This window comes from Colletotrichum godetiae (genome assembly GCF_030913485.1).
Source record: "Colletotrichum godetiae strain CBS 193.32 chromosome Unknown BDP55scaffold_43, whole genome shotgun sequence".
Lineage (NCBI taxonomy): Eukaryota > Fungi > Ascomycota > Sordariomycetes > Glomerellales > Glomerellaceae > Colletotrichum > Colletotrichum godetiae.
In genome coordinates, this window is record NW_026851291.1 from 211,097 (window position 1) to 235,088 (window position 23,992).

At 49.5% G+C, this 23,992-nt stretch overlaps 9 protein-coding genes across 9 annotated transcripts; 5 read left to right on the forward strand and 4 right to left on the reverse strand.

The window, feature by feature from the left end:
- Window positions 1–3,243: 3,243 nt before the first annotated feature.
- Window positions 3,244–4,863, forward strand: BDP55DRAFT_589308 (uncharacterized protein). Its single transcript, XM_060570909.1, has 5 exons — window positions 3,244–3,636; window positions 3,700–4,069; window positions 4,122–4,239; window positions 4,295–4,359; window positions 4,421–4,863. The coding sequence occupies exons 1-5, from the start codon at window positions 3,484–3,486 to the stop codon at window positions 4,834–4,836; spliced, it is 1,122 nt and encodes a 373-aa protein (XP_060425849.1). The 5' UTR covers window positions 3,244–3,483; the 3' UTR covers window positions 4,837–4,863.
- Window positions 4,864–5,261: 398 nt separating this feature from the next.
- BDP55DRAFT_635477 (uncharacterized protein) lies at window positions 5,262–6,402 on the reverse strand (the record flags this gene model as incomplete). The annotated part of the gene is made up of 2 exons (XM_060572778.1): window positions 5,262–5,864; window positions 6,112–6,402. 2 exons carry the CDS (start codon window positions 6,400–6,402, stop codon window positions 5,262–5,264), a joined length of 894 nt encoding a protein of 297 aa, XP_060425850.1.
- A 760-nt stretch (window positions 6,403–7,162) lies between these two features.
- On the forward strand, window positions 7,163–7,864 carry BDP55DRAFT_635478 (uncharacterized protein; the record flags this gene model as incomplete). The annotated part of the gene is made up of 1 exon (XM_060572779.1): window positions 7,163–7,864. The coding sequence occupies one exon, from the start codon at window positions 7,163–7,165 to the stop codon at window positions 7,862–7,864; it is 702 nt and encodes a 233-aa protein (XP_060425851.1).
- Window positions 7,865–8,189: 325 nt separating this feature from the next.
- Window positions 8,190–9,899, reverse strand: BDP55DRAFT_589310 (uncharacterized protein). Its single transcript, XM_060570910.1, has 4 exons — window positions 9,373–9,899; window positions 8,895–9,322; window positions 8,658–8,827; window positions 8,190–8,589 (listed from the first exon to the last, which is right to left on the reverse strand). The coding sequence occupies exons 1-4, from the start codon at window positions 9,695–9,697 to the stop codon at window positions 8,244–8,246; spliced, it is 1,269 nt and encodes a 422-aa protein (XP_060425852.1). The 5' UTR covers window positions 9,698–9,899; the 3' UTR covers window positions 8,190–8,243.
- A 493-nt stretch (window positions 9,900–10,392) lies between these two features.
- Window positions 10,393–12,747, forward strand: BDP55DRAFT_559584 (uncharacterized protein; the record flags this gene model as incomplete). The annotated part of the gene is made up of 5 exons (XM_060569913.1): window positions 10,393–10,750; window positions 10,847–11,046; window positions 11,110–11,531; window positions 11,595–12,188; window positions 12,240–12,747. The coding sequence occupies 5 exons, from the start codon at window positions 10,393–10,395 to the stop codon at window positions 12,745–12,747; spliced, it is 2,082 nt and encodes a 693-aa protein (XP_060425853.1).
- A 4,294-nt stretch (window positions 12,748–17,041) lies between these two features.
- BDP55DRAFT_696560 (uncharacterized protein) lies at window positions 17,042–17,473 on the forward strand (the record flags this gene model as incomplete). Its single annotated transcript, XM_060577586.1, has 2 exons — window positions 17,042–17,052; window positions 17,110–17,473. 2 exons carry the CDS (start codon window positions 17,042–17,044, stop codon window positions 17,471–17,473), a joined length of 375 nt encoding a protein of 124 aa, XP_060425854.1.
- Window positions 17,474–17,536: 63 nt separating this feature from the next.
- Window positions 17,537–18,384, reverse strand: BDP55DRAFT_674985 (uncharacterized protein). Its single transcript, XM_060575704.1, has one exon. It carries the CDS (start codon window positions 18,348–18,350, stop codon window positions 17,574–17,576), a length of 777 nt encoding a protein of 258 aa, XP_060425855.1. The 5' UTR covers window positions 18,351–18,384; the 3' UTR covers window positions 17,537–17,573.
- Window positions 18,385–18,963: 579 nt separating this feature from the next.
- Window positions 18,964–20,207, reverse strand: BDP55DRAFT_284431 (NmrA-like family protein). The gene is made up of 2 exons (XM_060566503.1): window positions 19,162–20,207; window positions 18,964–19,099 (listed from the first exon to the last, which is right to left on the reverse strand). Exon 1 carries the CDS (start codon window positions 20,122–20,124, stop codon window positions 19,183–19,185), a length of 942 nt encoding a protein of 313 aa, XP_060425856.1. The 5' UTR covers window positions 20,125–20,207; the 3' UTR covers window positions 18,964–19,099; window positions 19,162–19,182.
- A 1,610-nt stretch (window positions 20,208–21,817) lies between these two features.
- On the forward strand, window positions 21,818–22,334 carry BDP55DRAFT_559536 (uncharacterized protein; the record flags this gene model as incomplete). The annotated part of the gene is made up of 2 exons (XM_060569908.1): window positions 21,818–21,930; window positions 22,052–22,334. 2 exons carry the CDS (start codon window positions 21,818–21,820, stop codon window positions 22,332–22,334), a joined length of 396 nt encoding a protein of 131 aa, XP_060425857.1.
- Window positions 22,335–23,992: the final 1,658 nt, after the last annotated feature.

Below are 23,992 nucleotides of genomic sequence, written 5' to 3' on the forward strand. Positions count from 1 at the left end.
CCTAGGCAGCCCTCTTCTTTTTCGAGATTATCGCACGAAAATGGAAACTAAAGCCCTTCGTAATCAAATGCAAGTAAGGTAGACACTATGGTCCTGCAGTGTTGAGCCATTGCTGCTCCGCTAGTAGCTAAAAGCCTTACAATATAGGTAGCCATTACATATATGATTGACCTTAAGTAGCAACTCAGAAATATATCGTCTGTGGCCTTCCCCCCATGTTTTTGCGGTGGGTTGTCCGGCAAACCGGTGAAATAAAATAATGTATGGCCACAAGGGAAAGCCTTCTCAATCATGATGCCCCCCCCCCCCCCCCCCCCCCCCCAATATAAAAATAGTTGCACTAACTATCGGCAGCAACTGTGATCGGGGAGCAGTATAACATGAAGTATACAATCCAACTTGTGCCTTCACCTTTCTGAACGTGTTTTTGAAAGTGTACGAGACTTGCGCAAGATCACTAAGTATACATCAGATTACCTTTGGCGACTATTACGTGAGAGAAAGATGAAGTAACTATCAGGGCGTACCATTAAAGTATGTGTTCTCACTATGCAAGCCGATGCCTTGTATCGTACTAGTCGTGATAGTATTGCTGTATAAAACTTCCATGCCAACTGATCTCACGTCGCTTGCCCACACAGATATCACTAACCCTGTCGGGTTTGAATTGATTTGACTACTTATGGTGAGCTTACGTTTGACAGAACCGTTGAGTTTGTGTGAGAATTTTAGAAAGAAACATTGAGCACTTTGGAGAACGACGGTACAGTGCAGAGTGATACTCGAATGTTTGAAAGAGCTGCATCAATACTATCACATGACTTTTACTGACAAGAGATGTTTAGAGGCAAGTGAACTGTCGTCCGTTCATGGCCCAATTGCTTGCGATCTTGAAAAATGATACATGCCAGAGGGACAAGTCACTACAGTAAAGTAAATTATTGTGAGTCACAATTTGAGTCGCTGTGAATTCCAGCCTCTTAATGTCTCGGTTGGCATCGAAAATTGCCTACACGGATAGCCAGATCTCTAAGAGTATCAGTGACTGCAGATTCACGTATTAGCTGCAAAAATCAACGTTATGTAATCCTCTATGTCGCTTTGAGGCTGGCTTTCGAAGCTCAGGACTATTTCCGTATTTACACACCCCGATTGCCTTCCGAGATACAGATGGAGTGTGACAAGATATCAGATCAGTGCCGCCAGTAAGTGACCGTGAGAATCGCTGCTACTACGAGCAAGCTGGACAACCTGCGAGACTCGTTAGGCATCTGCCTCCAGGTTATCAACATACTCTGATATAACCGTGACCCATAGTCTGTCAAGGTATGAACAATAAAACACAGGATATCTGCTCATGGCCAGAACAAGAGACTTCTAGAAGGGGAACTGGGCCAACTACAACCCCCCAAGTTTGAAACCAAAGCTGATAGCAGTTCTGCCAAACGGAATATTTACGTAAGGGTACAGTAGGAACGTTAAGCTGTTTCAGCTATTGCATGCTGTATTTGGATATCTTCACGATCTAAAAACTAATTTTTAGTCCCTTAACAACATCTTCTGTAGATGTGCAACAAGTCACTAGCACCGACGTGAAATAAACCAATGGCAGTGGCAGAAGCACACAGCTTTCAGCGTCTGATCTCAGTACTCACACGTTAGTACCTAGTTTTAGCTTGACTGGAAGTTGTCTGTGGTCAATGTCCGCTTGGAGGCGTACAGAGTCAGATTGTAGTACTGTTCTTACCGGCTTTTTGCAGGCAAGGATCTCGCCAAGTCTGCCTGTAATGTGGTTTAGCCCTGCGCAGCTAGATCAACAAGTGTCACTCATGACACAGGAATGAAATGAGAAATCAAATGCGAGCACACAAGCAAGTTGCCTGTACTTAAAAGAACGGCCATACCGAAAACCTGGAACCCACCAGTTTACCCTTAAATAGATTTGGTGACGAAATACATCAGGCGAAACGCACCGGCCAGGAACCATGTTCAACGCCCAGCCCTACCTCACGATTGGCCCAGTTGTGCATCGCCTTGGCGATTTGCTGAGCCTCCCAATGAGCAAAGTTTTTCCCTGTCTGCATTGACAATCTGAGACGACATCCGCCATGCGCCCTGCCAGCTGACCCGGACTCGGGGCCGCGGATGATTTGCCGCTTTTTGACCTCCCTGACTCGATTCACATCCCTGCACAGATCTTGGACTGCCTTTTGAAGAAGGTAGGATAAGGGATCTGGGGGGGGAGACCGAGTCCTGCCGATAATCAAAGGGACGAGACGGACGGCAGATTTCCTCTCTCCGCTCGTGTTTGGAATTATCGCAAATTGCCGCATCGGCACACGAAGCCGTTGGCGATATCCTTCCTGTGCGGTGTTCCTACGGATAGCCGATGGAGGCTGACCATGCCATCTCGTCTAACAGATCTCGAATTCTCGCTTGTTTTCCAGCTGAACCGGAATGTGACCTAACCATCATTTAGTTTTTTGACTTCGGCGCTAAGGCAGGGTTATCGACTCATCTATCCTTGCAACGGTAGTTTAACAGAGACAAGAGGCGCAGTCTGCCCAAAACCGAGCGCGAGCTGCTCATCTGGGTCCCCTTGACTCACGGCATGCACAACCTCACCGAACAATGTTTCTCGATCTCAATGGGCCCCAACGAGCACAATCAAGGACGACGAGACAGGAGAACTCATTATTCCAGTCTCTCTCACAAGTCGCAGCAATCATCCAACATCCGGCCCAGCGGTAGACTTGTAAGCAAGACACGAGCAGAGAATCCAGCCTTGCAAGATCGGTTTGACTTCGAGTCATTGCTCTTGCTTGGCTCGTTCGTCCCCCCACAACGCGGACACGGGCACAATGACATGATGCCACACGACGGTTGTTCGATAAGGGCAGTCCGGAATCTGTCATTTCAAGCTGTATGGCTCCGCTTTCCTGACACAAGCAGCGCTGTCGAGACTGAACGGCCGTGAAGAGATCTTCTTCCACTCTTCTAGAAGGCCATCACTCTACCCCGGGTTGACCATCTGAAACTAGGGAGAACCCTACAGCGCGCCAACACCTTTGCGTGATCATCGTCTCATCCTTACAAGTAGATCGTCGGCAGCTGCATACTATGTACTCGCAGGGGGTCCAGCCCTTTCCCCGTACGGAGTAGTGCCGGGTGGATTGGCTATCTGTAGCCTGTAGGTAATCAACTAGGCTGAGAGGGTGGAGAGGAGAGAATGCGATGTCATATCTCAGTTGTCATCCCCCACACTCCGAGTGGGTGCGTGTTTTACGTCCTTTCCCTTCTCAGCTTCTTTCTTGTGTCTCTTTTAGTTTGCGATACCCGCCGCGAGTTGCGTGGCTGCTCTTTGTTATTCCTTTTGCCCTTTCTCGACGTCATCGAACACGCAACGGCTGGTCTGTGTCTTGAGGTTTCTTCGACATCCGAACATCGCTTGGGCGAAGGAAGTAACCCCTTTTGGCCGGTCAAATGGGGCGGCCAGAGGATTATGGCCCGACAATCAACGCGGTTATCTGGTCTCAGGTTGGAGCGTCATTATTCTTCCTCTGCCTACGATTGTATTGTAAATTCAAGAAGCGCAGTGGACTTTGGTGGGACGACCATGTTCTCATAGCATCTTGGGTTCGTTCATGCTCTACCTTACACTAATTGCGGGAATTCTCACTGACGACGAACCTCATTTAGGTCACATTGATGATCGCATCAGCATTAACAACATGGAATGTGTCCCTCGGTTTCGGCAAACACGTATACCAAATCAATCCAGTAAACTTCCCCCAGATTGGCCTGAACGGCAACGTCATCAGCACGATATCGATTACATCGGCAGTCTGGAGCAAGACATCTTTTGCGATGACATTACTTCGAATCGAAGAGAAGGGTTGGACAAGGAACCTGATATGGGGTGCGATCATTTCAATGAACGTCCTCATGGGCCTCAACGCGATGGCTGCTTGGGTTCAATGTACCCCGATTGAGAAGTACTGGCTCCCCCAGACACCGGGAAAGTGCTGGAGTCCGAAGGTAGCAGCTTACTATGGAGTCTTTGCTGCAGGTATGGCTAAATAATAGTGGTACAGAAAAAGTTCCTTGCTAACAACTACTAGGATATTCTGCCCTAATGGACATACTTCTCGCCATGCTTCCTTGGAAGTTGATCTGGGGACTTCAAATGAAGATGAAGGAAAAGATTGGTGTTGGAATTGCCATGAGCATGGGACTATTGTAAGTCTAATACTTCATTGTGCGTCAGACTATTCCATCTAACACAGAAATCCAGCGCAGGCGGGACCTCCATTGTTAAGTGCACGACAATTCCTACTCTCCTTTCCGGAGACTTCACCTGTAAGCAACATGACATCAAGAGATTCTGATGCCAGAGACTGGACTGACATTTCCCTTTCAGATGATGGTAGCGATCTTGTCATTTGGGGTACTGTGGAGTCAGGTGTAACTATCATGGCGGCCTCAATTCCCGTTCTACGGGTCCTCATCCGCGATGTTGCAAGTACTGCTCGCAAGTACTATGGCAACTCAGGTACACGTACCAATGGATCTCGATTCGGTGGCGGCCTCACGCGTACCAACACAGTAACAGTTACGACATCGACAACACGCAAGGGTTCTATCAGGAGGAAGTGGGACAAGCTGGCTGATGATCGGAGCGATAAAAGCATACTTGGGGTCGAGCCGGAACCGGGGTTCGGCAAGATCGTCAGGACGAATGAGATTGTCGTGCAGTATGACACGAGGAGTGACGTTGAAGGGCATAATGGAAGCTATGAGATGGATCAGATGGATCGAATGAACCGCATGGTATAATAAACTTATGTTATGATGAGCCTATCGCCACTATCACTACTCCATCTTCTCTTCGAGGTGACTCAAGTGTTTGGTGTGTTCTTATCGAGGTAGCCTTACTGATTACCTATGGAGGTAACTCAACCTAGTGCCATCTGAAGCCGGCCCGAAAGTCACCAGAGTCATTATAAACCCCTAGATAACAGCAAAGGCTTGTTAGACATGTAGCTGCTTCTTCTTGGAGGGCCTGTTGTTCCCCTGATGACTACCTATGCACGTTTCCCCACTTGCATACAATCTCCCAGTCCATCAAAGTTGAGTGTCGAGCATCTGGGCACAGGCAGCTTCCGAACAGCCGCGGTACATGGTGGGAACTTCGCAGAGAGCCGGCCGATATGCCAGCATAGTGGGTATGAACTGTGTGAATCCTTTCACCAATCCCTCACTTACTCACTTGATAACATGACGTCATCTTGTAGTGTGTTGCAAAGATTTTGAACCCGAATCTGGGTCAGCTTAAGAATTCTGACTGGATCTGGATTTGATGCAATTTCTTTTTGAATCCAGCCCCGAACGATCGCTGACCCTACGACGTCCTTCAGGTGCGGGTCAGTCATCTTGGCCCGGCGCCCGGCCGCTTTTAGTATGTCCTCCGCGCAAATTGGCGCTGGAAGAAGACGTAAACCGAAGATCTCGCGAGCCAAATCTTCTTGTATGAGATTGTCTTGGTACATGAAGTGAACTAACTTCGGAATAACCTCTTCGAGGATTGCCTTTGTCTCCGGAACGATATAGTGCAGGGATAATCGATCCATAGGGGTTATAGCTTGAGGGAGACCGAAAGGCTGCCGAGCAATGTATGCTTTGATATCCTGGAAGCTGCGAGAAACCATGCTAAACCATTCATCCTCGTTGATAGTAGACCACGTCGATTCATCTTTGTCAAGGCCCTTGGAAATCCACGTGAGTAGATAGAAAAACTCAACATGGGATAGATTCTCAGGATTTTTCCAAAAACGGAGTAGAATTTCCGACACCCTTATGATGATCTGTGAGTTGAGACCAAATGCTAATTTATGTCTAGGGTAAGAACGGGAAAGTTTATGCTTACACAGTCGTTAGCTACTTTTTCATACATGCGAGAACGTTTCGGGTAGCTATGCCCTGATAGCACAGACAACTCAGCATCCTTTTAGTTGAATGATAAGGTATGGAGCATGTCCGTGAAGTTTCGCTTCACTTTGATGGCTTTATGTAAGAAGGGGGGTGCAGGGGGGGTTGCATGGGTGAACTTACCGTGATTTCGTCCAGTGCTCTCTCGGCCTTCTCCTCAGATATCTTTTGGATGATGATCATCTTGACCATGGACCACATTGAAATCCAATAGTAGTTCATTTGTCGTCCGTTCCACAGACTTTGCAATTCTTCCAGGCTCGTTTTAATCGCTGATCCGTCTATCCCTGGGGTATTGGCGGTTGCAACGCGAGAGAACGGTGGTCTCAACGCTTTTATCGCTTGATTAAAAGAGTCTCGAATAACCTCGAGCTCTGGGCGTAGACGCTCTGGAGTATCGATGTGTATTGGCATATTATGGATGCATGTGATTGCCGCGAGTACCAGCACCAGAAGCGCTATGAGTAATTCGCCGTGATAGGAGCAAGTGATCTAGTTGTCTGCCATTGAGACTCGAGGGGATATTGAAAGGTTCATAAGTGGGAGAAATAATTTGAAGTTATGAAAAGAGATCTCTGTCACTTATGTTTGGAAGAGTGAAGACGGTCAGATATCAAAACGTGGCATGTGTAGGGGAGAAAACGTCGTCGCGATCATTTCTGGTGTAATAATTGTTGTTATGCTTAACGCCGATAGGCCCTCTGGAAGGGAAAGGCATTAAAGCCTAATACTCAATTACCCAACCCTGATAGTGTGTCACCACACTAAAAATTACCATCTAGATACAATTATATGGACCTCTCGGGGCAGAAAAATACACGATTCATGGTAGTGTTGTATCTTATATAGGATGGCGGCGAAAAGGGTTTCACAAGCGTGGGCAAAAGGGTCTCCATGGTTCCACAACCCACGACAGGCTCAGCTTCGTTGTACATACATGTCCTTAGGTCCAACTCTGGGGCCTCACGCACTTGAAGTGCACAATTCTATTAGCCCAAGATTTGAGGAGCGGCACAGGTTTCGGAGATAGCTCAATAAATGTGTAGAAAGTCTGCGTAGGTCCCCCCGATCATACTCAGAACGCATCGGCTTCTTACACCCAAAAATCACAACAAGGAAAAATACGATATTGCTCGAAAAGTTCCATCTCACCGACATATCCATCGACGATACAATGCTAGTAACAGAGTACCATGAGGTGGTGGCGAGACTGAACGAGCTGGTCAAAATTAAATGTGACCAAGTGCATTCGCGTTTCACTTGCACATTCGACGGATACGAAGACGAACAGACCTTGACGACATGCTCTAACTGCCGAGAACGAGTCGTGGAGATGTCTAGACTTTTTGTTGAACTCTGGCCTGGGGACTGGCACAGCGGACATGGTTCCTACATCCAGGACTCACTCCTCGACACCATCGAGTCAACAGAAGCGTCCACCGACGGACTGGATATCGCTTCGATGATAAAATTCCGATTGAAGCATACTTACTTGGCAGACCGTGTCATTAAAGAACTCGGACTTCCAGCCCCGAGCAACAAGCCATGTGGGATCTGGAACAAAGTCGAGTGGGAAAAGGAGCGCCGCCAAAGGGAGGACGAACCTGTTTTCGACAGATCTCGGGATTTTACCTGGAGGAAATTCACCGACGGCAATCTCATACCCCAAGGGACTATTCAGCAGGGGCCCGGATTTGTTCGGTTTGTGCAATATCTTGTTGCGGCGGTCCGCCAGAAAGAGTTTACCACCAAGATGTCACACGACGAGTATGACGAACTGATCGAGAAGATGATCAAGTTGGTCGAAGATGCTGGAGCTTCTGATTCAGATCTGGCATGCGAATGCGCTGCGGCTCGACTGGCACGTGTCGATTGAAAGGGTCTTTGGAGGAATACCTGCCTGTTAAAGTTGCGAAAGAATTGCGAAACAGAATGCCAGGCTTGTGGTTTCGTAAAACCTGCACCACAAGTAGAAGAAGTACGTGAGGGATTTCATGAACTGTGGATGAACACTTGTCAGCCTTCATAGACGTGCTTGTAGCATTTCTGCATCTAGGTGCAAGGCGATTAAATGATTGGAAAGGTGGATGGGAGAGCACCTCGCGTGTTAAGATACTCTGGAAAGTTGAGACGCTAGATCAGGCGTGATTCAAGATTGACATTGCCCATCATCGGGCATGGTAGCACGGAAAACTTCAAATACACATAATAGGAACACTTAATTGAAGAAATTCTGCACTGAAAATTGTTGTTGATCAATTTGCAATTGATGCTACACCATTGTCGCTTACAGTCGCAACCAACTTTCCTCGAGTCACTGTTTCGCTGTCTACAGAGCGTGTCGAAAACTTGAACATTCCATTCGACGGAACAGAATTTCGTGCTCTCAGCTTCATCGCTGTCTCTACGCCCGCTACAGGGACCCTGTACTGGAGATTACCCCCAGGGAAAGGAAGGTACTCTGGAAGGAGCCCCAATTGAGCCAAGGCTGTACCTTGATCCCAAGTGATATGCTCGTGGTACAGGCGATCACCTCGGATGTTTACAACGGCAGCAAATGGGATCTCAGCGTATTTATTGGTTGGTGGAACTCCCGGGAGCCTAGTGACCAGGTCAGTACACGCCGACGAAACAAAGGGCTTAGTTGGTATTGCGGTGTTTCTACGTACAGCCAGTCAAGCTCCTGATCGTGTGTGAACTTAAAAATGAACTCATCAACTACACGATCGATGCCGATGGTTCGACTGATGAGCTCCAACTCCGTGTCGGCTGAGTTATTGAAGATGAAGTTGTGACGATAAAAGTCAGTAAGCTTGTCGCGACCAACACCGCCGGTCAACTAAGCGAGCAAATGTTATTAAGGGAATTTTTCTTCACTTCGCTCTGCACGATCGGAATTCTCTCACCGTTGGGATGTGGTTGACGTATGGTTCTTGCACCATTGTGCTCATAGTGTGCTCCACAGATCTATCGGCGAACTCATACCAGGTATGCTCATCCCAAATGGCCTCCAAGTCAAAAATGGGACTTTTCATTTCGCCTTTGAGTAGAGTGAGATTGCGAGTGTACGAGAGCATATCCATATTGTAATCGAAGTGCGCCTGGAACGGAGTTGCGAATTTGAAGGACTGGGCTGCTGGGTAAAAGTATTCCGTTCGGCTCTTTGACCGCAAGGGCTGTCCTTCGGATTTTCCAGCAAAGTGATAGACTGTGGGCGAAGAGCTACTGGAGATCGATGACCTTTCTGAGCTATCGGCGTATACCACTGTGCTCACGATCTCTGGGTATTCAGATAGGATCGGCGCAACTGTGTTCCACATTTCTGGTCCGTACGCTGAGCCCAATTAGCCAAGTCCAACAAAAGTGGTGAAGATTGCAACTTACCAACAAGGCCAACCACATCTTTTGGGTCGCACTTATCACTCTTTCGGAATGCTTCAATGGTAAGATCGAGCGTCTCGCGTATGCCATTTTCGAACGCTGTTGGCTGAACAGCAATGACTGTGTACCCCTCCTCGGCCCATTTCAGGGGCAGCGCGGGCACGCCTTCCTCAATTGCTAGTGCATTGTCGACTGAAGGGAGAAGGAGAATGAGGCCCGGTCCAACTCCACGGCGAGAAAGGGGTGACAATAGTGAAACCCCGCTTTCAACCGTCTTCAATTCAGACCGGGGAAGAGGAGCTGGAGGTTTGTTGATGTCTGCGTACATTTTGGCGTTACGCGTCGCTTGATTTTATCGGCGTGATCTTTAATTTTGGGCTCTTTGGTGAACTCGTTGATGAGACTGGGAGACTCCAAGAGCTTATAAGATGAGATACTTCACATCAAAAATGATAAGTCAGACTTAGCGCAAACTACGGCACGGGTTAAGCTCCGGCCGAGTCATCATGAACCAGTATAGGTATCGTGACGGTATTCCGAGCTTCTATCCCGACTGGCAACGAGATAGGGCCTTTGATTGGTCTGTTGGGGCGGAACTTCCGTAGCATAGGGCGCTCTCGGATATACGGATTTACGGGCTTACAAACAGTCGATAAAGTGTGCGGGCCGAGCACCGCTCACATCGATGGGAGTTTACTCTGCCCTGTCCACCGGCCGCCGATTGTGATTGACAATCCGGGGAACCACCCTGATAAGCCTATCTCAACTTCCAATTATGTTTACGTTGCTTATCTGCTTACCCAATGAAGGGCCTTGTGGGTTTGTGAAGCATTGCGATCTTTCGAAGCATGAGGTGATCGAATAATGCAGATTCACAACCCGATAGAATTGCTCCATGTCCATCAAATGTGACTTGGCGGCAATTGCACCTTGAGTCGTCGGCCCGCAGCCTACATTTCGTGCTACCTCCCCGTTGGTCCCGCAACTTTCGGCCGTCGTGTCCACGGCACCGCATCACACGCCATGCCCCGGCCGCCGGTGCGTCCGGAGGACCGAAAACGGTCCACCAGGGCCTGCACGGCGTGCCGAGCGACCAAGAAGCGATGCGACGCCTCGCAGCCATGCCGACCTTGCGTTAAACGCGGTGTAGGCTCGACTTGCACTTATTCTCAGCACATCAGGGCCCGTCGCGCACCACCGAACCGAACCCCAAGCGTGCCAAACTCCCGGCGGCGTGATCAAGTCTCTCCCTTGCTCTATCAGTCCCAAGAGTCTTCGTTGCGAGATGAGGATGGAACTGCAGCATCATCAACTTCCGATCAAACGGCGACGTCGTCCGGTCCACGCCCGGTTATGATGTACACATGTAGTGGAGAAAAAGGTGCGATACCTACTTTCCGCGATGTGCCGCTTCATCTGCGACATTGAAGCATCCTGTATGTTTGTCGATTGATAGCTAATATATTGAGATTCTCAGTCTTTGTCGGTAACGCCTCGGCCATTGCGTTCCTACAGTACTTGCGAGGAAGCTTGCGGATCCTCGGTCCAGGCTTTACCATTAGCCAAGGATGCCACCGCATGTTTGAAGCACAGATTCCTATTCAACAAACGGAAGACTTCTCGGATGACATTGAAACCGCAGAGAGGAAGATATTGGTCCAACGATATCTCGATGCTGTGAGTATATCTTTTCACGATCGCCAAACCTTTCATATGTGTGGATAATTGACCTATACACAGTCCAGTGGACTCCTTGATTTGTTCGATGAATCAGACATCGAAGGTTTACTAGCTTTCAAGCCGCGGCCTCACAATACTGGGTCTCTGAGGTCCGACTCTGCTGCCGACTCAGAGAGGCTTCTGTGCCTTTACATGATGATCGCAATCGGCGCCCAATGTCGTGGCCAGATAGGTGATGCGCCAAAAGCCTTTCGTTACTTCTCGGAAGCACGCAAACTATCCTTCGAAGGGATGCTGAGCGATCCGTCACTGAACACTGCTCGAGGCTTTGTGTTAATGGCTTTCTATATGTTTGGCGCCTGCCGTCGGAACTCGGCTTTCATGTACCTTGGGGTTGCTACAAAGGCAGCCTCGGTGATGGGCTTACACATGGCGGAACAGTTTCAGTCTCTTTCAGAAAGCGAACGAAGTTTGAGGTATCAGTTGCCACTCCCGTATTCCTTCGTTTTCGCATATGGAACAATGAGCTAATAGAAGTCATCAAGATCTCGCGTTGATAAGAGCATACGGCTCTTCGATGTTGTGTGTAGCTCAATACTCGGGCGACCAACGAGTGTAGCACCTTGCAGACTGAGACGAAGCGTAAAACTGCACGAGGATCGACACCGTAATCTGTCAGTAGACGCTGCCTGCTCCATTGCCGCAATATTAAACAGAATCGTCGATACTCTTACCGAAGAGTCTGAATTAGGCATGGTGCATGCACAGCAATTTCTCGACGAGATTAGACGTTGGAGCAAGGACCTACCAATAGCCTTACGCCAACGTCCCAAGAGAGGAACCGCCCACTCTCGTCACTCTCAAAATCGAGAGATAGCCATTGGGAATATCCACGTCGCCTGCACATACTACTTTGGCATTATCTTGACGACTCGGGAGTTTCTGATAGCGCACATCATGCCCCAGATAAACAACGATATGCCAGTCATGAACCATCACGGTGTTGAAGGAGAGGCAGAAGATGAAAAGAGTGTTGCTGAGCTATCTGATGCATGTGTGGATGCTGCAGTCTTCATGGCAGAGATGTGTGCTGACGCACTGGATTCGCGCACCATCATGGGCAATATGTGCATACTGAAGTAAGTTTCTGGGGTCTTGTGCAAGGAGATTGCTGCTTACAGTCGATTCAGAGCTTGGTTATTTGCCGCCGGCCTAGTTCTCGGCTTCTCACTACTCGCCCCCGACGTGCCCCAAAACCGTGGAAAGGCTTTCCACAACGCGCTACGTGTCCTAGACTTTCTGGGCCATCTGAGTCCACAAGCAGCACAGTATCACCGGCTTCTGACAAGCTTTTCACAAGCCATTGACTCTTTCAAGACCAACTCGCCAACCGAGTACCACCAAGCCAGTGCCCCATACGTCGAAAGACTTCTGTCATTCAATCTGGCCGAAAGCCCTGAGACCAATAGAATTGGGGACAAATCACAACCGCACGAAGGGGCAAGAGATAGCAAAATACCAGAGCGATCAACGGGAGCACATGATCCAGTAAGGGCCAGGAGTGACCAGCTAGACCTTTCCTCTTTCGATCCCACGGTATCTGGCGGGGAGGACTTGATGCTGAGTCTTCTTTGGGATGATGGCGATGTTTCTTTTGGAGAGTTGAGTGCATTCAACATGTCAATAGGATATGGCTGAGCCTTGACTAGTGGGCGAATGCTCCACGCACCAAATTTGGCGGGTTAGCTGAAGAAAAAGCAAGGTCTTCGCCTTGGGATCATTGACTAATTTTCCACCCCCACACATGATAAGCATAGTGGAGCTCATCATGAGCTCTGAATACCGGGATGAAATCGATATGATGGAGAAAGACTCTTGGCCAATTTACCATCCGGGGTTAGGCACTGCATGTCTGCATCTGTGTTTGGAAACCCGGAGGCTCTGAGGTATTATTACTAGGCATAGATACTGAGTCGGCGACTTATTGACCGAAACCAGATTACGGGCGTGAATTCCCTTGCGCCCTTCAAAGTGGCAATTCCAAAACGCGGAGTAAGTTGCCTTCGCAATCGCGTTGAGATCGACGGGTTCCGCAAAGAGACGTTTCCCGAATTCGTACATCGTATTAAGTAGTCAAGCAGTCTTAAAGACTTCATTTCAGCGTCTTTGATAGCCAAGTGACCACTTGAATCCGAACCAATGGTTAAAGTTCTGTCCTCGTTACAAGAGGCGGTTTCAGACTGCTGGTTTCTGGTGATCTTTGGGGGAGCTGACGACCTCTCACGTGGGATGACAGGGGATCTCCATGCGAGGCATGGTTTCGGACGAGAAAAACTGCCCGTCTTTACCGGCGGACTTCTCCGGATCGCTGGGGATGTCACATCAACATTGACTTTTAGATCGGCACGTATTGAACGAACACAGTTGATGCACCGTAGTGGTAATTAGGGCCATCCGATTTTGCCGATGTGGCCGCTGCCAAAGGCGAGGAGATGCGCACCGACTGCGTGCTCGTCGTTCTTCCCATCTTGTTGCATCGGATGACTTATGTGAACTTATCCTCCTCTTACAGCGGATGCTGCATGCTAGAAAGAAACTTACTTACAGTTTCCAGCAGCGGTAACACTGTACCAGAAGACAATGACATATATCGGCATCGTTGCTGAACTGACGGATCGCCAAATGCGCAAACGTGTATGGAAACCATCGCCAAGTACATGTACTCAAGGAGCGGAGATATCAAACGATTTCAAAACCAGGATATCTGACTCGTCTAATTCTAGTAAGAATCCTTTGACGCCATCAACTGGACTGATTCAGGTATAAAAGCAGTCTTGACCTCCACAAGCTAATCGCAATATCTTGTTACTCTATCACATCATCATCAAAGTCGAACATCACAGCCGTCTACCACATCCCTATACTTCATCAATAAGGTTGATAGTTTCAGTATTAATCCATAAAAATGCGGTTCCAAATCCTATTCGCTATTCTTGCTACCTACGTTGCATCTGCCATTGCGGGTGCTTGCGAGGACTGCCAGCGAACATGTCCCAGGCCCAGCGAGGACGAGTGCAGTAAGCTGCTTGCAACTTCGCGTTAAAGAAATGAATGGAAGACTGACCCATTTCTCTACCCATAGACGCTCTTTGCGCACCCATCTGCAACGCAAAATAAGCCGCTTTTTGTTCGGCTGCATCTTCCCAGCCGATGCTTACCATTCTCCAAGCTTGGACTGGAAGTTTTGTCTCAGGGTGGACCGGTATTACAGGCCGAAGTTCGGCCATAGCAATGAGTCAAACAGCGCTGAACTTTCTCAAATTGATGTTTCATTACCAAAAGACCGTCTGACCTACTTCAGTACCATGATTATGATTCAGCAAATGCTCCTCGCTCTTCCACCGTGTGGCTTGAACGAAAGTCTTGGTTAATCAATCATGCTGTACTACATTCATACTTTGCATAACGTTGGCCTCACTTCAGTCTTCTATTGCTACCTTGGTAGGAGTGCGTTACGGACGTCGCTGGCATGGCTCTGCCGGCGTTCGTTACAGGTCGTGCCTCTTACAACCCAGTGCCGCTTCTGGTCACTTGACATGCTTGGAGACTCTTCTAGATGCACCAGAATTGAATGTTACAATGGATACATAATTGAAATCATCTGAGCTATAACGCTAAAGCAATGCAACAATATGTGCATGCAAAAGTAGCTATCATGAAATGAGAGCAGAGATGAGGCCTTCTATCATATGTGAGGTCAACAGGATATAGCATTCATCTCGGCTTCAAAGCCTCGTAAACTTCAAACGTACGATATACTTAACCGCTAGACATTGTTCAAAACTCTCTACTTTACGGACACAGAGGCTGGCAAAGCCGGTTCTCCTACCTCGTAAGAGCAAGTCATGTAGGGTTTCGAATAAGCATTTCGCTGCGGCAGGCTAAGTAAAAGCACACTGGGCTCTGGCCCGTGATATGATTCGAGCTACTTGCCCACGTCATATGTTTTCAAGCTTTGGGTGTAGCTCAATCTTACGACTGCAAGCGTGTAGATGCTAATTAGACTCTTTGAAACTAGGCTGGAATGATATCGTAGTGAGCTACAAAAGTAGAAGTGCCCCGGCCTTAAAAGGGTGTTTGAGCAACCCTGTAGTCTTTGGAACCTGAATCAAAGTACCCCTTTCTACCTATCCACAGCAGTACCTAGAAACTGTAATCCAGCTTTTCGTCAACCTTGGTAGACTGACGATAGTTTCTAAGTATCCCGTCTGATACGTCAAGGTTGAAGATGGGAATATTAAAACTCGAATCTGTAAAACAATAACGTTGCTGATCCTCGCTCACGTAGTCACACGTAGTCAGCTATATCCTATCCCGCATACAAAGTTCATCAATATTGGCAATAAAGCTTCGATCATCGCGATAGGGATAGTTGCAAAACGCTAAACCAAGTTTCCGCTTGGATGAGACGGCTCCAGTCCTGAGTTGAGTTTAATTCCTCGAGGCATTCAAAGCGACGACTCTTCTAAAGATGGTGAGCATGCGCGAAAATACTAGTACATGTATGTTCCACTCTGAAAAAATCTCTATGTTTTACTCCAAAGAAGTAGATGCTGTCAACACTTAGCAGGCGTCAAAACATAGCGCTGCTCCACTAATGCGATACCTAGGAAGAAATGTTCTACATTATACCCGTACCCCGAATCGTATGCGATTGATGACAACTCCGGGATGGGTCACTTAGTAAATATTATTCCGTGGAAAGTTCTCTACTTATGATTTTGAAACAAGTTTATTTTCACTTCGATATTCATGTACTGAGAACTCGTAGTTACTACTAGTGTAATCACTGGAAGAAGACCTGACGTAGTCTTAGCAGTCTAGGTCAACAACCCATCTCCGTATGCCCATAGGTAAGTGATTCATCGGCCAAACTCAATAGTGCGCAATGAACCTTGCTGAACTACTGCAAAAACAATTATGTGAGGCTGGAATCTGGCCGAGGAACCCGCCTGCCCCCCGGAATTCAGGTGCCTCAGTAACACTCTATCACCTCCATCTACTTCGACTGATTTTGACAGGACCACCTGGAGTGCCCTCGAAGTGGAATAAATCCGTTGGATCCCGAAAGAAGAAAAAAAAAGTTGAGGGGCATTCATCGCTCAAAGTCAGTTATGCAGTTTGTTGGTCTGGAGGATGAAACCCCATGATCCCCTTGACGCGTCTTCTCGGCTGGTGAACAGCATGCAACTCACCAAAGAGGTGGTGCCCGTCGGCTCATGGCCCTCAATAACGGGTGGTTTCTTCACGAAAGCTGAAATGACTTCTTTTGCTCCTGTTTAAGAATTCGTCAGCGGGCAAGCTGTGACAAGCGAACGCGTAGCGCGCAGACATGGAGGCCCCCTTTATCATGAAACACGCGCAAGGATCTGGAACACCAGCGACTCCGTCTGACATTGACGAACACACGTCATCCGAACGTGGTTGACCGTTTGGGAAAAAGTTATGCTTCCCTAACTCCCCCTTCCCTTCTTCTAGAATTAGCTGCAAGCCTGCAAGCCCCCCATCAATCCTTACCTGCGGCTGGCAGGTTGATGAGGCGCGGCCAAAAAGATGAGACGACAAGCACACAGATAGATCCCCCATCGGCATTTCCGTCAGGCACTACTGCCACAGGGAGGCCAACATCAGACGCTTGACAGCTGGAGAATTCGTGGAAGGCCACGAGTCACGGATAGCCCGCCCACATCACGCTCTGTGGTTGCTACAGTGGTTCGTTCCATGTTGAGGTTGCCATGAGTTGTCTTCCGTGTGTGCCAAGGTGGCCTTGGGAGTTTGATCTTCGTACATAAAGGCTTATCATCACCAGTGCTAACATACTGAGGATTCACAGAGTTTTTCCTTGACAGCAGCCAAGCTCCTAAGTCACTCCGATATTTGACTTCACTCGAAAAACTTGGACAAGATGAAGAACATCATTTCCTACATCATGATGGCGATCATGTAAGATCTCCCGTCAATCCCTTGAGCCACCTAGAGCTCTGGCTAACCCATTAATAGGTTCGTCATGGTGCAAGCACAGCAGGGCGATATTCAATGCCGCTGCAGGACACACATTACGAACTCCGTCGTACAAACAGGCGGCCAAAAGCTGTGCGGTCAAAAGGGCGGCATCCTCAGCAGCAACAGCCAGCTATGCACCAATCTCTCTCAAAACTTCACCGACACAGACTGCCAGGCGTTCGGCGACTCCTTCTTTGCAACATGCGGCACAGCTCGTTCACCAGTCAAGAGGGGCATCTACAAGCGCGAGGTTACGCCTATTCAGACGAGGCCCAAGAGAGGCTGGCAGTGGGGTGGCCGGGAGCCGGTTCATCTGCTCGTATCCCGGCGTCCGATCCCCGAGAGATTCTCCAAGAACTGATACCAGCAACGGGGGCATCTACACAATTACTTTCAACAAGCATTCACAGGTCAATAAGCATTAGCGTCTCAATTATTACACGATTTGAATCTTTCATGTTCTACAGCTCGTCCTTGATCTTGTCGAGTTCTTCCCAGAGCCTCTTCTCCAACGTCTGTGCATCCCAATCGGCATCTTCCAGAATGTGGATTTCCTCGCCATGCATGTCGATAAGCTCAGACATCTGCATATTGTTAAGATCCAGGTTCTGGTACGCCGATTTCCAGTACGGCCCCGGTTGACGGCCCCACGTCACGCCCCAGGTGATGATCTGCTCCGTCAAGGCCACAATAAAAGCGTCCATCTCTTTCCAGCCTCCTCTGGGGAGGCTGATATCTCTCTCTTGGCAAAACTTGCTGAACTTTTGGTTCGCTCTCTTCGATATACAAAGGGTACCCCAATCGTGTCCCGCAACGATAGTTCCGCCGTCCTCAACACTCTTCCGGTCGGCATAGAAGAAGAAGGATTGGGATTTCAACGTGCTTTCCGATGCGAGCTTCTTGTTCAGAGGCAAGAGATCCTTTTCGACGGTGCCATCTACATCCGAGGTCCAGTGGACGAGTTTTGGCCTGAGGTAGTCATCTTCTTCGGCGACGCCTTCTTCCGGAGCTGAGATTGCAGATGTAAATATTTCCTCCTCTTCTTTGGTGAGCTTCGTGAGCATGTAGACTGTAACGAAATCATATGACATGGTGTCAGCCATATTTGCGGCAGCACTCTGCTTCTCTGTCCTTATTTCAGACGTGACTAGTACAGTTTTCCTGGTTGACGAATCTTGCTGGGCTCTTGCGAGCGAAATGCTGGATGCGACAAGGAAGAAGGCAGCCAGCAGTCGCATATCGAATCTACCGTACCGTTGCTGGGTCTAAAAGGGATGCAGACTCTCCAAAGATGTTAACCGTGAATGAAACGACGTTTTAGCGGCCTTATATACTTCATGCGAGTCCTAATTTGCCCCTAGAAGGATCGTTGCGGGGAGCTAGATGGCTGCCTAGACAAGATCTTGATCCTTTGGGTCTTACGCCGCAACAGGGGTAGTTGATGCACTACCACACGTTTTAATTCTGCGCGTTACGTTTATTTGTCTCTGTGTGAAAAGGAGGAACTTTGGATCTAGCTTCAGACTATTTGGCCCAATTACTACATACAATGTGCATGATGGATGCAACCAACACGATTGGATAGAATATCTGGTGAGGCCCGGGACGGAGGTTGAGTACAACAATTGCTGTATCGAAAAGTCCTTCTCTTTAGGCATTTTCGATTATAAGTACCGAATCATTGAGTCGTCATGACAGTTGACGACTCATCTGACGAAGTCTTCCTCTTCTTCTCCAACGGCTTTGGAACCTCTTTCTTCCTTTCTTCCCACAGTCGAGACTTCAACATCCCATCTATGGCGAAGGTAAAGCCTTGACAAGCTGTAACAATAACTTCTGAAGCTCCCGACTAGCGGTGATCAACAGCAGGTGATACTGAGGATCGATGAAAACACACAAGATTCAGCACCACAGTGGGGCAACCAAGGTATTTGACAGTAATCTGCAGATAAACTGTCTGCGCAGCGTCATTTGAGATACTATGTTCCTGAGAAAGCAGCAGCAATTAGCTACAAGTTCTTTCTATCCAAAATCGTTACCACTCCATACCTTGATTCCATGATCCAATTATCAAAGAGCGCTTATCTCATTCTTCCACCCACTACTCTCCTTCAGCCAAGCTTCAAAAGTCTGCAACCGCGGCTCCTCCTTCCTCAAAACCTGGATATCCGCTCCGTAGCCCTCAGTTCTAAAGAACTCAAACATTTTGCCTACATCTGCGATAGCCCAGAGCATACCCTGCCCGAAGATGGTGTACGTCTGCGGCATATCGCTCCCAACGACCTTCTTAAACGTCTCTCTCGCCTGAGCGTAGGTAATACTGTCTCCTGCAAGCGACACAGCTCTCCGATCCCATTTCTCAGGGTTACCAACGGCTTTGGCCGCGAAGAGTCCGATATCCCGCACCGAGACGAGCTGCAGACTCCGATCGGCGGGCAGTGTGGACCACATGGCCGCAAACACCTTGCCAAACATTCCTGGGTTGGTGTTATCCAAGAACGCCGTCGGGCGCAGGATAGTCCAGCGCAGTTTCCTGCCGTTCTTCTCTAGCTCGTCTGCACGATCGCGGAGGTGCACTTCGATGGCGTGCTTTTGCAAGAAGTGCGGCACGTCGGTAGAGTTTCCCCACGACTTATCCTCGCCGCCACGGTCGACGGACGTCAGGACGATCTGCGAGGCTGCTCCCTTGTCGATGGCGGTGTCAACCCAGGCTTTCCCGATGACGTCCTCGTTGCCGATGGTGGTTACGATAAAGACCGTGTCGATCCGGGGGTGGGCTTCGAAGACTGGTGCGGGTGAGTCCTTGAGGTCTCCCTGGACGGGTGTTACGGTGACGCTCTTAGCCCTTGCTGTCTCGATAAGGGACTTGATCTTTGCAGATTCGGGGCTTCGTGTTAGGGCGAGGATCTCGAGAGGCGGTGAGCTGGGTGGGAGGTCGAGAAGGGCGTCAACGACGGCGGCGCCTTGCTTGCCTGTCGCGCCCAGGACGAGAACCTTTCTTGTGGAAGCCATGATCGTGGTAGTGATGACCTTGTAGAGCGAGATAGAATGCCCGGCTGAGAGGGTGGGAGTATTCGATGGTTGTATCTCGAAATTGTAGTTGATTTCAAAGTGACGTCGAATGAGGTAACTTCAACGCAAGCTTGATGTATAGGTATGATGAAGGAAGAGCTTGGGGCTTAGGTGTAGGGATGAGCTTCCTGGCTTGTAATGTTTGAGGTTGGAATGGCGTCATGACCTGTAGCTGCGGCCGCTCGAGCATTTCCCCAACCTCAGGTCCGAGCTACACGGGCTGCGTTGATGCGCAGATCGGTGCTAATAAGGCTCACATGCAAGCAGCATTCCTCGAGTGATTTTATGGACTAAACCCTATGCCAGGACACTAAATGCCTACAGTAGATGGAGATTCCATCCCTACTCTATCTATCTCAAAATTTGCTGACAAGCATTGTTATCTCAAAGGCATCATCTTGCGGCGCGGGCATCGTTACTGAGCCCACATATGGACACGCGGTAGGCATTCCCAGGGCAATTTTTCGCGTTGAGAATCATTCAACGAGATCAGCAAACTTTCAGTCTCAAAAGTCCGAATAGGCCGCTTGGCTAGCGTACGATAGAGCCAGCATACGAATCAAAACTTGCGGCTCTTGCATTCAGTTATTGCACAGCATCCTAAGAAAATGTGAAATATTTGGTTCAAATACGCAAAGCCTTGGTGTGAAGCTGTATCTGTACAAAGCGACGGTTTTACCGGAGCAAGTTCCGGAGCTAGGGCCCGCCCGGCTGGTGGTACACATGCCGGCAAGAGTAAGACGGAAGATGAGCGGGCTCACGATGGGCTTTCGTCGCAGCGCAGTTTGTCATACTCACTCGTCTAACTTAGGTATGGTCCTGACAACTGACCTCCGTTTCCTTAAGTAGTGATCAAGTCAGAACATGGAGTCTTACGGATCCAAAATACTTGAGCACAAGCATTGAGTGATGATGACAAACGATGAGGTCCTCTTAGAAGGAGGTGTCGGATTCATCGCGCGCGGCAGTGTGGTACTAACTAGTCGGTTTATGAGATTTAAAGATACGGTTACGATAGGCACTGACGTCCAATGTTCCAGTCCCTTGCCACATATTGTGCATTCACAGACGTGGTTTACCACCGTTTCTTCAGACCGGACCCGAGCGTTACCTCGCGTCCCGCATCTGGGGCTGCCGCGAGGGCGGCACGCCCGGAAGCCATCGGAGATCCCCAATGTTCTTCATCCTAAGTCCGGCCGCGAGTTAGGGGAAACAAAGAACGAGCATGGGTAGGTAGGATTAATATCACACATCATGACCAAAACCGGAGAGGTTTATTAGAGAGTGAGCGAGTCGCATTGAGTTTCTTAGTCAAGGCAGGCTCGTTCGCGCGTGAGAGTCAGAGCACGAGGAGGCGGCGCTCTAGCAGGTATCGACGTGACACGGCAACGAGACAAGACGCGACTCTGCACCTTTCAGACGTTCTAATGAACGGATGACGCTGTCTGAGGAGTTAAAGGCGATTCGCAAGCCGCGAGTACGTACTACTGTATTTACTTAATTAGCGTCCCGTGCTTGGTCGTAGAAATTGCTCAGGTCCATGACAGCTCAATTGAAGCATTCCAAGGACACAATCGAGCGAAGGGAATAGAGACAATTCAAGTTACCGAGACACATATTTCGGCCCGCAAACATGTTCGGCCGCGTCCTCCTCACTCTCGATGGCATTATGCTGCTCTTTGGCGCATACATGGCCGATTGGAACGAGACGCATATCCATAACCCGCGGTGGCCGCCGCACGCCAAGTGAGTGATGACCTCCCTTACCTTTTCTATGCCGACAGGTCCCACGACAGACAAAGTCGATGTCGTCAGCCCACATTACTTGCACCCCGTCAAGCTGACCGAGGTCAACCACAACACACAGATTCCATAATGCGCAAACAATGACGCTCTCCCTAATTCTGGGCATGGCGACGCTCTTCTTCACGTGGCGCACCAACTCGTCGGCCGCAATGGCAAAGGAGTCGTTCCGCATCGCGGGCTTCCTAGGGTCTATTTACTGGGTGGCCGGGTGGGCTTCGCTGCTGTACCCCGGCACCAGCGGGCTGGACCCGGAGCACGGCGGACCGGGGTTCCCGCAGAAGTATCCCTTCACTATGGCGATGGGGCTCGCCGTGACGGGCATGTATCTCGAGGGAGGCATCTAAATTTGGGTTCCGTGGCGCATTCACTTTTGGTACAGGCATTGGGGAATCGGGGCGAGGATTCAGCCGGACGGCACGGTGGCGACGGGAGGTGGAGGTGTTGAGGGTATTGCGAAAAGTGCTTAATTGGGTTCAAGCATTTGGAGATAATCTTTTTGAATTGAGGGCAGGCCTGGTTGAGGGCGACGCGGACATCTGGGCTGAGTTAAGATGTTACTGAAGATTGTTAAGTGCCAAGGTTACGAATGTATTCATACTCAAAGAAGCTGAGCCTCTCTGTTTACCCTACCATATCCCTCGGCTCGTCCCCGTCTGCCAGGTAAGTGGGACTCGCGAATCGCAATCAATCATCACGGCGGCGACGACGACCGCGCATTTTTGTCAAATTTAGAGCCGCGGGAAGTGGGCGGACCACGGCACGGCGCATGGCCGAGCGGGCGGCGGAGGAAGAGGAAGGGAGAGAACATGGGGAGTGTTCCCCGGCGGTGCAACGCGGCGCGTCCGAATTAGCTCACCTCGGAGGGAGGCCAAGCGAGAACGGAGGGGTTCTGAACTTTCGGAGGATTACGTGGAAGCCGTTTTGTTCTCAACCTCTTTTTCAATTTCTCTAGATCAACGTTTGTTTCAAAGTTTGTGAACGATGTGGGCGGGATTCGCGGAGCCTGTCACGCCTGTGAATGGAACCCACCACCGTGGCCTCCTCTCTTGTGTGTTTCCGCGAACCCGCCCATGTCTCTGAGGGGCGGGACGAGGATTGGGAATTTCTCGGAGACATCCAGAATGACGTGGGCTAAGATTCTTGGGGGACAGGGGTAAGGGAACCCGACCCCCCTTGTCTCCCCTTCTCCTCCGTCGGGAATTTTGGCAGCATTGACTGGGCAATTGTTTCCATGGCCTATGGGCTTTCCAATGTTGTGTGTGTGTTTTTTCAACATGGCTCGGGTTCGCCCCATGGCCCGGCGGCCGGCACATAGCTCCAAGCCACGCAACACACAAGCGGTAAGCTTGAAGTGGCATGGTAGCATTACAATGGCCGAAGATGCCGTCCTCGGCGCCGCAAAGATTTGAAGATGGGTGAAATCTAACAGGAGGGGGGATTCAGACAGACTCAACTGCGAGGTCTCGGCAGCGGCTATCCGGTTAGCTCGGGAACGGCTTTGGTGGCTGACCTTCAGCATGAGTACAAACCGTTCATGTTACAGCCAAGTCGGTCAAGACGTTTGCTTGGGGGAACACGAGAGCCGCGAGCGCGAACTATTCGCTGTGAGCCTAGGATATGCTTACAGAGTGTGGGAAAAAGAAAACAACCTTGAATCTCCCAAGGCTTGGAAGATGGCACGGATTACCATCCTTCCACCCTGCAACGCAACCGCTTCTCCACTGTGCCTGCTCTGGAATAATCGATACTAATGGAGACACTCGCGTGATGTGTTGCCGGATGAGTTGGGCTCGCCGCTGTCGCTGACTCTCCTCTGAGGTGATGATTGACATGGCTCGGCCGTGGGCAGGGCATTCGGGATGTGGAGAAGGTAAGTTTGTCATGTACCCCGTCTGACTGCTATGGAAGTTCATGGCACTGGTGCAAAATTCCACCCTCTGCCTGCATCAACCCGGCTTTGCATGCCTCCAACTGCCTACAGTATCTTTTCCTCTCAAGGGCG